General features: G+C 40.7%; 1 protein-coding gene across 1 annotated transcript; it reads right to left on the bottom strand.

Annotated features, from left to right (window-relative positions):
* Positions 1–926: 926 nt before the first annotated feature.
* LOC101477711 (ATP-sensitive inward rectifier potassium channel 12) lies at positions 927–12,425 on the bottom strand. The gene is made up of 3 exons (XM_004567882.4): positions 12,170–12,425; positions 3,863–4,041; positions 927–3,338 (listed from the first exon to the last, which is right to left on the bottom strand). Exons 2-3 carry the CDS (start codon positions 3,952–3,954, stop codon positions 1,739–1,741), a joined length of 1,692 nt encoding a protein of 563 aa, XP_004567939.1. The 5' UTR covers positions 3,955–4,041; positions 12,170–12,425; the 3' UTR covers positions 927–1,738.
* Between the last annotated feature and the right edge of the window lie 1,556 nt (positions 12,426–13,981).

Here is a 13,981-nt window from a genome sequence, read left to right as displayed (position 1 = left end):
TGTAAAATAATAAAATAAATATTCTCCTGTAGCAATAACAAAGTTTAACATAAATTATTCTGTAGCAATTACACAAGAATATCCAGTAATGTCCCTGCCTACAATTAAACACATTCACTTACCAAAGTGAAATCGGGGGCATCTGCTGTGGCAAATGGGTGCAAGCCTTTGACCACAAACTTAGACACTGCTGGGTGACATTCGTCTATCCTGGCCTGAAAGGAGACGCTACCGGTAGACTGCAGCGAGAACTGCCAGCATCTGAGCCAACCAGACTCTGTCTCTCTCATCATGGTTATCTAAATGCAACGCACAGTAATAGCAGGTTTTGTAATAAGGTAAATCGCCCTAACATAATATGCAATGCTAATTGATTAGTTACCTGCAGTATTAACGGGAGAGGACGTGGAAACACTACCGCTGCTGCTGGGTTGAGCTTCGCTAGTCCGGAGCGGATCAAAAACACGACATTCGTTGAAAGCAATCGCGTGTTTTTTGAGCAAATGCTTTTGCATATTCGTAGTGTTTCCTCCCTTTGATGAAATCTCTACTTTGCAAGTATTGCACGTTGCCCTGTTGTCATCCTTTCTCATAAAGTGTAACCAAACTTTTGAGCGTTTGTGCCGCTCAGGCGCCGTGTTTCCTACTGGGTAAAAGACGCTACTCAACGTGATGACGTCATTCGGGGCGACTGGAATCGATAAGGGAATCGTTTTTAAAAGTGGCAAACGATTCCAAGGAATTGAAACAGTGGGAACCGGTTCTCAACATGAACCGGTTTTCGATACCCATCCCTAAACATCACAACACATAATAAGGCTAAAAGTATGTCGTAATTGGACTGATCAAAGTGGTAAATGACACGAAAGCTGTAAAATTATTTGAAAATGTGAAATAATTTCGAGACTGACGAGAGGCAGTTCCAGTCATAACAGTACATACTGCTGTTTATTAGGTGGTTTTGTTCATAGAAAACATAACACAGTTGCAAAGTGTTTGTGTTTGTTGAAAAAAAGTAAGAGTAAAGTGCTCGTTCATCGTGTGCACAGGTTTGAATTGTATAGTGTGGTTCTGGATTTCATCTGTGCTTTGTTAGCGCTAAAGAATATACAGTGATGAACTTCGAAAGAAAAGAGAGAGAGAAGTGCTTACTTATCAGATGTGAAATGCAGCAGAATTCAGGCAAGAAGACAGAAGATGAAAATGCAGAAGTAATTTATTTTTACACAAAGAAAGCAAGTGTGTTAAAGTTTGAAGCATTTGCGTCATGCTTAATTTTTTTTAAATCCTGTAGCTATCTGCATATGATGTCAACTCATTATAAAGTTAAAATAAAACTATATCATATTTACAAAAACAAAAATGAATGGAAATCAATAACAGAAAGCTTAGTTGCGCCTAAAACACAGCTGTGTTTTAGGCGCAACTAACACAGAAACTAACACAGAAACACAGAAACAGACAAGTAAGCAATTGAACGTTCAGGGTAACTCATGATTGAAGACAATTACCTCGTCACCGTGTTTAAAAGCAGGTGAGCTGCGCGGTTCGACAGATGTTGATGTTACACTGAAAGTGTGCATTATCTGAAACCATGTGAACTAAAAGTTGTGTGTATTTTCGCAAGACGTGTGTGCTTTATTGCGTTCACCGTCTTTTATTTTTTACAAGAGTTCAATACTTTGGTTGGGTGCACGCAAAGAGAGGAAATAAATGGAAGAGCAGTCATTACCAGTGATTAAACTCCTGACTCTCTGCTGATGTATAAAGGTAGAGCAGGCTGTAGCCTGTCAAGACTGATCTGATTTTCTGTGTCCAGAACACATAACATCTCCACTCTCTGCTCTTCCACAAATGTCTCCTTGAAACCTAAATCGCCCAGCTGCTCCTTTGGATCTTTCTCATCCTCATCATCCCCACAGCACAAAGCTACCTCATTCTCGTAGCAGAAAGCACTGGGAGAGTGTGAGCCCAGTAGGCGATGACTCGCCCTCGGAGCAAACGGTGAGGGGGACTGAGAGCAGCTCGAGCTGGAGGATGAGGAGTGCCCCCTGTGACCCATCATCTGGTTCAGTTCCCTGGCACTGCAAATAGGTGTAGATGGCACTTCATAGGTCTTATGGAAGCGGGAATAGTCCACATGGTAGCGATCACCCTTCTCAAACACCACAGGCTCAAAGCGGTGACCCCAAAGGATCTCCTTAGCCAAGTAGGAGCTGCGAGCCTGAGTGGTCATAGCTGTCGCCTCCACCATGCCCTCCAGGATGACCACAATCTCAAAGTCCTCCTTCTGCAAGTCATTGCGGTTCAGGTTATACAGAGGACTGTTCTTGTTGATCTCGTGGACCACCACCAGCGGCGACACCAGAAACAGCCGATCCAGTCCGTCATCATAGCCGACATCGATGTCCGTTTGCTCCAAGGGGAGGTATTCGCCCTCTGTAGTCACATAGGGCTTTATGAGCTGAGCACGGACGTGGGCCTCTACAATGTGGCTTTTGCGCATGTTCCCCAGCCGCCACATGAGGCACAGCTTCCCGTCTCGCAGAGCGATGACAGCATGATGCGAGAACAGCAAGGTCTGCGCCCGCTTTTTGGGCCGCACCATCTTTGCCATGATGGTCCCTATCATGAAGGAGTCAATAATGCAGCCCACAATGGACTGCACCACAACGGTCACCACTGCAAACGGACACTCTTCGGTGACACACCGGAAACCGTATCCAATGGTGGTCTGGGTCTCTATGGAGAAGAGGAATGCCCCAATGAAACCCTGGATGTGGAGAATACATGGCCGCCACTCGGTTTTTCCTTCCTCTGCGCTACTTCGAGCATCTCCGTCCTTATCAGGGATGCGAATGTCAAAGTCTCCATGAGCGTATGCCACTCCCCAGAAGATCAGGCCAAACAGCAGCCAAGACAGAAGGAAGGTGGTGGTGAAGATGAGCAGGAGGTAGCGCCAGCGTATGTCCACACAAGTGGTGAAGATGTCAGCCAGGTATCGTCGTGGTTTATCCTCCATGTTGTTGAAAACCACGTTGCACTGGCCGTTTTTCTTCACAAAGCGACTGCGCACACGCCCGATGCCCAGATCCAGGCCCAGGCGGCATGAAGGTGAAGCTCGGCAGCTGTTGTGGACAATCGGATCATTTGTCACCCTCAGAGACAGAGCCCCTCTTCCGTCATCGCTTCCGGGACACTCTCCTCCTCCCCCTCCTCCTTCCTCACCTCGCATGCAGGTCCCGGATAGCGTTTGCTGGCTCAGAGGACTGTGTCCATTGTGGAGGCCCAGGCTGGAGATCTTCAGGGCATCTTCATCTGTGGAAACGATGCTGTATCTGGAAGAAAAATGAAGGAAAAAAAAGAAAAAAAAATGAGTCTAAATAAATTCTTAATTAGTAGTTTATGGAGCCTAAAATGAAAACTGCTGTTTTAGATTTTATCATCCACCTGTATCAACAGTATGAATGGTTGCATCAAGCTAACTTTGACTGATAATGACTGATTACATTTGTTCGAACAAATATGAATAAACCCACATGACACAGACAGGAATTAAAAAACTCTCTCATGTGTCCAGAAAACTAGTATAAAAGCAGATATAAATACAGGCTGTATCAACTTTAATCTATATTCTGCAGCCGTACTAATCCTTGCATCCTTAAGCCTGTAATTCAATTTTTTAAAACTTGGAGTAAAGCTGTGCATCTGTTTCAATCTAACGCTTTGATTTTGTGGTTTACTTTTAATATATCTGTGTTTAAAAGGCTACTAATGAATGACCATACTTTGCCAAATTGAAAGGAAGAAATGTTCTAAAAGCTGCATCCACTGACATAGTTTCAGTCCCATTACCTCTTACCTGTTGACCCGCACCGCTCCCATGGCACCGGTGATCATCAGGCTGTATCTGCGGGGGCAGTAATGTAGGTTGGGGCGGGTAGTTCCAACCATTAACGTACTGTTGCTGAACAGGGAGGCAGTATGAGCTCAGGTGTGACTTGCGTTTGTTATCAGCACTGTGCTCTCTTGGTGCATTTTCTGTGAATGTAGAGGACAAAGAGGAGCCGTGCTGAAGTTTTTTAGAATATGAGAATACATCAAAATTTGAGCACAGATCACAGCATATAAAACGCAACAACTTATGGAGGGGAAACTGAACATAGCTCATTCCTGGGAATTCCTAGGAATATGATAGCCCCCGAGGGTCCAGGAATTAACCATCTTCAGTTTCCCCTCCATCATTTCCATCGTTATATATAGATATATAAAAGGCACTGATGTACAACACCTACACATCATACAACACATCAATAAATCCATAATTAATGATCCAATGATATTATTCACACGATTATGATTCCCACTGCCCCTTCCCATGTCATTCCATCACATTATAAAAAATTCTGTCAGCAGTAAAATGGACAGTCCTGTCTTCTTCAGTAACATTCATGAACATTATTGCCAGCTCTAATGCAGCTTATTCAGTTGTTTTACTGTAAACCTTCTGCACCATTCCTCTGGCAAATCTAGAGGATTGCTGCATTACATTTTAATGCACCAATTTAAATTCCTGAGAATTTCTTTAACACTGAACATTCGGATAATTTTCACCTGTCTGTTTATCACTCGCAGTCTACATTATCACTCACTGGACACTTTATTAGGTACACCTGCATAGTTGGTCATTAAACAATGAACCAATCTCCAGCATCTTCAGTTCACAGCCAAATCCACGCCACGAAGAATAAGGGCAGATCCGGAGTCAAGTGAATATACATTCATTCACCACACAAATATGTTCTGATGTGATAAAATAAAGATTGAAAAAGCAGCAACATAAAAAATAACAATTTCGCTAGTTTAGACTTTTTAATGGAGAATAACAACCTAAAGCAATCTCAAAGACACTGAAGATAGTACGACTGATTCTCACTGGACCGTGAATATTTGTAATAAAGTAATGACATCTCGTCAAATGGGGGCTAACACACAAACAGAAGACAAGAATCTCCCACAGCCCACCATCCATAGTTCCATAAAAAAGGTCAAAAATTCACAATCAAAAATCCCTCACAAACTTTGGCCTTTCCTAATGCATGGAGCAGACCAGACAGTTTTGTATAATGACAGCACATTGATTAGGTCCTTGCTAGTGATTAGCCTTAGGGACCTTCAGGCCAAACCAGGGGTGGAAAACCAGACAGGCTGTGGAAGGGAAAAAGGTTTTAAGAGATGAATCAGTGGTAATCTACTGTTAGAGGAACAATTGATTCGCTGTTTTGGCCTGATGACAGGGTTATGTCAGCAAACCGGGAACCAGGATGAACAAAACCACAGGGTTGCATAACCAGTAGAGGGCCAGTCACACGCAACACAACAGGCCGTTAGTGGTTTATGTTTTATTGTACATGAATCACTTTGGCTGATGTGAATTAGGCCTGCATTAATGAAAGAGCAGAAATGGATTGTCTTGGGAAAACTTTTGACAACTGTAGTTTAAAAGCCTCCGTTCGATATCGCCGTTACGTCAATAACAAGCACATGCCCCGCTACACATTTTAACACACATGAGCACACACACGCAAGCAGATTTTGATGGGATTGGATGTCGTGTAATGAACCCTTGTATGCAACGGTTCCACGCTCGTGTTACACCAAGGACAGATGTTATGAACTGGCTGCTCAGTGGCTGGATAAAGGATGATCTTCTATTGGATAATCCCAATAGGGCAGATGATTACATCATCTTAGCTCTCACAGCTGGAGGAGGGAACCTTTACTTATGGAGTTCTTAAAGACGTCAGGCAGTATGCCATGCCACATGGGTCAGACCCGTGTGAGTGTCAACGAGTTCATTTGTTGGCTAAGGCGAGCACGACACAGTTCACAGACTGGTCTGTTTGGCCTGCATTTATAATGGGAAAATTACTCTTTCTTGTTGCCCTGACTTATTGTAGATTTGTTATATTTTGACTAAATTTTGTTTAGAATTGTCAACAGAAACATGTCGTTAATAACGCTATTATATTTGCTTCTTTAGGCTTTGCAGTTTTACATGACATGCTGTTTTGTTTCGCTTCTCAAGATAAAGTTTGTTTTGTTTTTGATGATTTACAGTTTTTCCAAATATCAATAATTTCATCTTAAATTGACTAGTATTGACATTCACACACACACACCCAATGCCATACTGACATGATAACTTCACACAAATGCTGTTGATTTGTTGTTCATCTCTCATTCCAACACATCACAGAGGTGCTCTGTTGGTTTGAGCGGGCCATTTAAGTAAAGGGAACTCATTGCCATTTTCAAGAAACCAGTTTGAGGTGATTTAAACTTTGCGACATGGTGCGTTATCCTGCTGGAAGCAGCCAACAGAATGACATGGTCAGCAAAAATACTTAGGTAAGCTTTGCCATTTAAACGATGCTAAGTTTGTACTAAGACGCCTAAAGTGTCCCAGATATTCCCCCCACACCATTACACCACTGATAGCAGCCTGAGCTACTGATGCAAGGCGAGACACAGCTATGTTGTTGACACCAAATTCTGACCTGCAATCTAAATTAAGACTCATTGGACGAGGCAACATTTTTCCAGACTTCTTCAGGTTTCATTTATTTTGTGTTCAGAGATGCTCTTCTGCATACCTTGATTTTAATGACTGTTATTTAACTTACTACCTTTCTTTCAGCTCAAAGCAGCCTGGCCATTCTCCTCTGACATCTGACATCAGCATAGCATTTTCAACCAGAGAACTGCCGCTCGCCAGATATTTTCTCTTTTTTGAAACCAATGCTGTTCTCTCTTTTGAACAGCAGCCACAACCATACCATGCTGAACCTCTGCAGGACAGCTAGATCGTGTCTGCATACCCAAATGCAAGGACTTGCTGCCATGTATTTGGATGATTAGACATTTGGATTGAACAGGGACATGTAGTTAAATTATCTGTGAGTGCATATACCCTTGTGCTTTTCACATTTAAGCGAGCACTCAGAATGCTTTTAACTCCACGCCACATTCATGAAGCACGTTATTCTATACGTTTAAGGATATTTCTTACTTTCATGCACACATTTACTCCGATGGATACATCAGGACTAATCTGGGGTTCAACATCTTGCCCAAGGACACCTTGAAAAACAAATTCACCCTTTCCACCTCCCTTATATTAGTGCTTCAGCCACATTCACAAAATCCATTTATTACTTCTGTTTTCTTGATTAAACTGAACTGCCTATCCTTAGTGGTTAAAGATTGTTTCTTTTTTATTACAATGGTGGAAATTAAAATTATAAGTTTATTATGCTTTATTTCGTTTGTTTTTAAGTTTTAGTCAATGTCAGAAATAAAGAAGATTTTAGGTTTTAAAGAGCGGACAACACTACTCAAAAATATAAATAAATAACTAAAAATCAATTTACAACAAGGTTTGAAGATATGAATGGGCATGGATATAATAAAACAAAAAAATGATAACTCTCAAACTATTAGTCCCCCAACAAAACTTTTTTTTTGTAGTTGTAGTTAAGCCTTTGAAGCCATGTTGGCTGATCTGTTCGCTCACAGTGTCCAAAATAAGGGAAATACCTTGCAGTATTTATAGTACAGCACAGCACAGCAGTATAGTGTTGTTGCCATGGTGATCATCATTTTGACAAAGCCATAGACACATCTTTCAGTGAACGCAGTTGAATACAGTTCAATGTATTTAATGATTATAGAAGTAGTGGTTTCACAAAACCAAGTTCACCTTCTAGGAGTGCAGGCGAAACTCCTGATGCTTCAGAAAATGCTGTCACTTTATTGGGCTGTTAGAAAAATATTCTGCTCTATGACAATAAAAACATAAAAGAACATTACAAGTTTCATAAAACAAGCTTTGTTCTTACTAAAACACGAACAAAACAGCTATGGAAGTAAACATCATGAAATACAGGCCCATTTTTGTTTCCACCAGTTACGAAATGAGTAAAAATAAAATAAGGTAGTTTGAACAACCCCTTTACTTTAAATACGAGCCTTTACCATCATGTAACACATGTTAAATTGCATCCATCAGCTACGAATATGAAACACTTCCTGTGTGGTGTCTCTTTAGGCTGCCTAAATGTGACACAAACTACTTAAAATTCCTTCCAGCTTTAGTCAAAATGCTGAACTGTGGTGCTAAAACCTAAACCACATGTACATAAAATATACAGCATGTACATGTGGATTCAAATAATCCTAGCAATTTGAAATTCACTGCAATTCTTCGCTGAATTAATGTCTCCTTAAGGTATGTCCACATATCACTTCTCATGTATCGCTTTGAACCTGACCGTTTGTCACTAATGGACATTCAAGGCCCCTGTTGCCTAGGTAACCGTCTATTACACTGCTATATGTCATTCAGTGGTTTGCGTCCCCTCGAAGTTGAGAAAAGTTTACCACAGACCTGCTCACTACCTTTTCCTGTGTCCTCTAAGTAAAACAACGGACTGTAGCGCGATGTCACTTTTGGATATTTGTACTTTCTCTTCTATTTTCTTATTCCTCATCATTAGTCAGTTACTGTTTTTTATGCATGCTGGTTCCTTTTCCCCAGCTGACAGTAGTCCAGGGAGAGAGCTACAGTAATTGATGATCATAGTTAGTGTATTAGCTGTCGCCATAGGAACATCTCTCCTCTCAAAGGGACTGACTTGCTGTGCCCTGTGTGTTTGTGTGTGATGATGATTTATCCTGTGAGACAGGACGAGATAAACTGACAGAGAGGAGAGAGCCATCCACAGAATCGCACCGAAACTCAACAGGGATACAGCACAGTGCATGACAAAGCTCTACAAGATTAATATTATTATTAAATACTGTGTCAAAGACTCTGAGAGGGATGCTCATGCATGACGTAGCTCTTATTCAACTACGTCAGCCAAGCCAAACTTTCATATTCCAACATAATAATCCCATGCAGAGGAGAGGATGGATGAAGCCCTCTTCAAATAACAGATTACTACTTCCCTTAATCCCTCGATTCAAACAACAATACGAAAGGTGGATGGCAGTAGCTTTATGACCTGGCTTAAGCCCTTTTGTGTAATCTGATCATGTAATCTGACATCTGATCATATGAGAAGAGGGGAATGAGAAAAAAGAAACACACAGATAAAGAAATAGGGAAAGAAACAAAGAAATAAAGGTTTACAGGTGCAAGGTCACTTAGGATGTTACTATAAAGTGTAATGCCATTTGCATAAAATTAGAAGATTTACACACACACACACACACACACACACACACACACACACACACACACACACACACACACACACACACACACACACACACACGTGTATTCTGCACCCTGTTTTTGTATTTCTTCCTTCTGCCTGTGTAAAGGCTTTTTAATAAAGAAATGTGCGAGAGAACTGGCACGCTTTTGGGTGTGACTTTTTTTTTTTGTTGTCCTCTATTTTTCTGTATTTCTGTACAAGATGTTCTTAAGTGAGAAGGACCTACATATCCCTGAGGACAGCACTGGCTCTACACTCTGTCCAAGTTAAAAAAAATAGGATCTTGATCACTCAGCAGACCTGACCACACACACACACACACACACACACACACACACACACACACACACACACACACACACACACACACACACACACACACACACACACACACACACGAAATAAGCAGTGACTAGTTGAAACTGTTGAAAAGGTTTAGTCTTAACAAAAGAATTATAGTCTTCTACATATACAAGCCAGTGGTTAAAGTAAGTGCTGGTAACAGCTGCTGGACTAGCATACTGCTGGTATTACATTGCCCAGCACCACTGTATGACCAAATACTGCACTTTCTACTTCACACAATTTATTGTAAAGATAATAAAAAATAATCAACAGCTCCAACACTAAAGTGATCAACAGCAATGAATCATTAATTATGATCCAATAAGAATATATATGTGATTTTGAAATGTGTAACATAACGAGTATGTTTGCTTTATTTAATTAAAATATTTTTGTTTGTATAACTTTTTGTGCACTATTAAGCGATTGAAGTACACTGCAGAAAGTTCCATAAAAATTCTGTATTATGAACCATCTTAAAGAGAAGGAATTTTCTGAATACAATTTTTCTGAATGTTTTTTTGTATTTTTAACCAGACCTTGAATTTGATTATTTACAGAGATGCAACCTTAATAAATAGATCATGTGCCATCAGAAGATTATTAGGGTATTCTCCTTTTTCTTACTTTTGTTTTTGTTTTTTGTTTTTTAAACATATAGGAATATAACTTTTACTTGAATAAAAATGTACATACTTTTTTTTTTTTACACTTTTAAAACAATTGCTGTGTCCAACACATACAAAAATAAAAACATCAACAGGACATGCAACATCAAACATCAACAGGCTGTGCATGAAGCAGAGAATCTTGCCCAGTTTTTCTACACTGACTTTTAAATCTCATTAAGTATTTGGATTTCCTGTGCTGCACCCCTGCCCCTGTTCCTCGTGGACCCGTGTGTCACCCCAATTGCAAAACCCTGGAAACGTCCCTGCGCTTACCAGACTCATGGCTTCATGGACCTCACAATAATGAACACAGGCAAATCAGCTCAAGTAAATGGAAAAAAAAGGGAAGAATGGTTTCCTTTCTAAGGATGCAGCTGCTGTGATAGTTGGTGGATGGTTGTTCAGTGTCGTGATTTTCACTGTTCAATTTGGAGAATGAACAATGAACAGTCTGTCTGTAAATTTTAATTACACACAGTGGTGGAATCTAATCTTTATTTTTAAACTTCTGTTCTTTTCAGTTTCTGCTTCAATTTTGTACATTTCAGAAAAAATATTACTCTTCTCACTTCACTTTTACTTCCCTTTAGAGTGCATTAGATAAACATACTGGTTTATATGACCTCACACCTGTATTTTTGCTCTGTAATAGAGATGTGGATGAAGCCAAACTCTAGTCATTAATCTTGAGACCTTTGACTTGACAGGAAAACAAAAACTGGCAACTGGACTTTGATTTTATTACCACCGACTTCTGACTTCACTTGAACATTTGCCTTTGATTGTGGGGCGATCGTGGCTCAAGAGTTGGGAGTTCGCCTTGTAATCGGAAGGTTGCCGGTTCGAGCCCCAGCCCCAGCTTGGACAGTCTCGGTCGTTGTGTCCTTGGGCAAGACACTTCACCCGTTGCCTACTGGTGGTGGTCAGAGGGCCCGGTGGCGCCAGTGTCCGGCAGCCTCGCCTCTGTCAGTGCGCCCCAGGGTGGCTGTGGCTACAATGTAGCTGCCATCACCAGTGTGTGAATGTGTGTGTGAATGGGTGGATGACTGGATATGTAAAGCGCTTTGGGGTCCTTAGGGACTAGTAAAGCGCTATATAAAATACAGGCCATTTACCATTTACCATTTGATTGACTTGATATCCTGCTGATAATGAACAGGGACTGAAACTCAAGGGAATGAATTTTGCTGGTATTTGAGTGACAGCTGAACTATGGCATCAGCACTTTCAATATTAAAAACATTAAAACATTTAAAACATATAAGATTAAGTTTCCATCTCTGCTCCATCCATCCCTGCAGGAGAAGGTCTAACAAGCCGATCAATGGTTCACACAGTGCACACAAAAGTTATGACGGGGCAGTTTTCAAACAAAGCTGCAGCTATGACGTGTGTCCGTTTCATTGAGGCCACAGGAGCTGTCCAGTGCTGAAAATCAATCCAAAGCCTGCAGGAATAATTGACAGCTGGGAGGTGGAGGAGGAGGAGGGTGGTGAGAGCGGAATACTATCCTAACCTTGAAAATGATGTAGTCCTTTGAAATCTTTTCCTCTATCTGTTTGCCCTGCCCACATTTATTACAGTTGACTTATTCAGTAGCGTCAGGGTTTCGTTTAAGTATTGATTACATTTTCTCGGTAGTTAATTAGTTAGTTAGAACAGGGAAAAAAGAAGTGCAGCAGAGCCTACGAAGGTGGCAGCTCCTTATAATGCACTTTTAAAGAGGTCTAGACTTGGGTGAGGAAAGGAAATACGCTGGGCTAAAAGCTTACATGTCATTGTTCCATCATTATAAACTTAAAACACTTCTTATGACTAAGACCTTCCCTGTGGGGGAACAAACATAAAGATGGAGCTTTAAACACTCACCTTTGTGTTATTGCAGACTGAATTAGTAGTTTCATCCTCCAAAAAAAAAAAGAAACTTGAGTGGATTTACAGTCTCTGCCGCTCTCCCCTCTTTTTCTTCCTTGCTTCCCTTTAATAGAGAAACACCTATGTCATGAATACGCTCCAAGAGTTGTCTTGCACAAACTTGCACATGCCTCCATCCTGAGCTTGGGCTTGTTGCTCCATAGTAGCTGATGAGAGCTGCTCCAGCCTGGTGGTTGTGCATCTGCCCTGATCCCTGCTAGCGTGAGTGTGTGGGAGAGAGGGAGGGAGGGAGAGCGAGAGAGAGAGAGAGAGAGAGAGAGAGAGAGCTCTGATTATGATCCTATTTATATGTGCTATTGTTTTCCCCAGAGAGTGGAGATGTGGACTGTATAATTTAGACTTTAGCCCACTCAGGCAGATACTGAGACTCGCATCCAAAAAAAAAAAAAAAAAGAAAACAAAAGATAAACACCAGTGAAGACTTTTGTAATCCTGACAAAATCCTGTAGAAATAGAAGAAGTGTCTGTGAAGCATTTTAGTGTGTGTTTATATGGAATAAGGACACAACATGACTTTTCTTGTGTAATATCAAAGCTATTCCTTAAATGCTTCAGTGGAAATTATCCCCACTTTAGATGCATGTTTGGAACATCTACAGTTTCATCTTCTTACTGGGAAAACTGCTAAATTTATTCTGTATGATTACACCGATTTGCCTATTTATTAGGAACACATATCTATGGCTAATACATACGATAACACATACAATCAGTCCTGCTCAGGTTCTGTTTTGACCTGAGTGAAAACAAAAGAAAATAAAATCACAAATTTTATGTGTAATATTGATTCTAATTACAAAAACCTTGTCAGAGATTATTTTGAATTAGGATATTAAGAAGCTCTGGTGTTGCCAGGACACTTTGTCTGCTTGATTGAAAGTATTATTATGCTCAATATGTCTTTCTGGTATGATAACCTGACTGAAAAAAAAGGAAGAGACCGGACAGGATTGTCAGAAGTGCAGAAATATTTATAGGTTCACAGCAAACCTTGATCTGTAATCATCTGTAGCATTGTGCCATTTTCAGGGAAGCCCATTGTTGCTAATCAAGGACACGTCTTTATTCTGATTTTGAATTAATACTCTAGAGGATGGCATTATAGGGTTAATAGCACAACTGTCATATTACTCTGCATCACATATAACAAAGTGGTGTACATGCAAAGAGGAGACCACGGTATTCTTCAGTTACACTGGTGTGGGTCTCAGTCATCGATCTGGCTATTGAAAAGACAACAAACAAAAAAGACTTGCAGCTTTACTTTGACATATGACATCTGGCTTAGCTGACTTCATGTTAATCAGGTTTCATATTAAAAAGAAAATCCTGCTATGGTTGATGGTAATGTTATGAGTTTTACTGAAATGTATTCATAAATCAGTTTGAGTCTGAAATTTCAATAAAAAGAATCAGAGATTACTAAATTTAATGCAGCTTATGTTGAGGAAAGATAAAGGTGTACTATTTTACTGGATGTGTGAAAATTTTCCTTTTTTTAATGCAGCCATTAGGATTCTCAGCTGCTAGAGCAAGAATAAGAATGCAGGGTACACAGTGGATAGCGCACCTATCACTGGAGGGGGACCAAAGTCTCTGCACAAAACTTTTTGGCCATTAAATCTCTGTGCGTGGACTCTCCATGCTCGCCTCTGCAGATAGCCTCTGTGTCCAGGTTTTGGTTGTGCAGAGTTCTCGTGCTCTTCAAATCAGTGTTGTCACTTCACGCCAGCTTACAGTCAGCAA

Source organism: Maylandia zebra, linkage group LG6 (genome assembly GCF_041146795.1).
Source record: "Maylandia zebra isolate NMK-2024a linkage group LG6, Mzebra_GT3a, whole genome shotgun sequence".
NCBI lineage: Eukaryota > Metazoa > Chordata > Actinopteri > Cichliformes > Cichlidae > Maylandia > Maylandia zebra.
The sequence above is the reverse complement of the archived record's forward strand: the minus strand, read 5'-3'. Positions and strand labels throughout refer to the sequence as shown.

Excerpts from the sequence above, each read along its gene's own strand:
- LOC101477711 (XM_004567882.4), bottom strand. The coding sequence starts at position 3,954 with ATGGTTGGAACTACCCGCCCCAACCTACATTACTGCCCCCGCAGATAC. Across the intron at positions 3,339-3,862 it reads GGAGCGGTGCGGGTCAACAG|ATACAGCATCGTTTCCACAG; the intron begins GTAAGAGGTAAT and ends TTTTTCTTCCAG.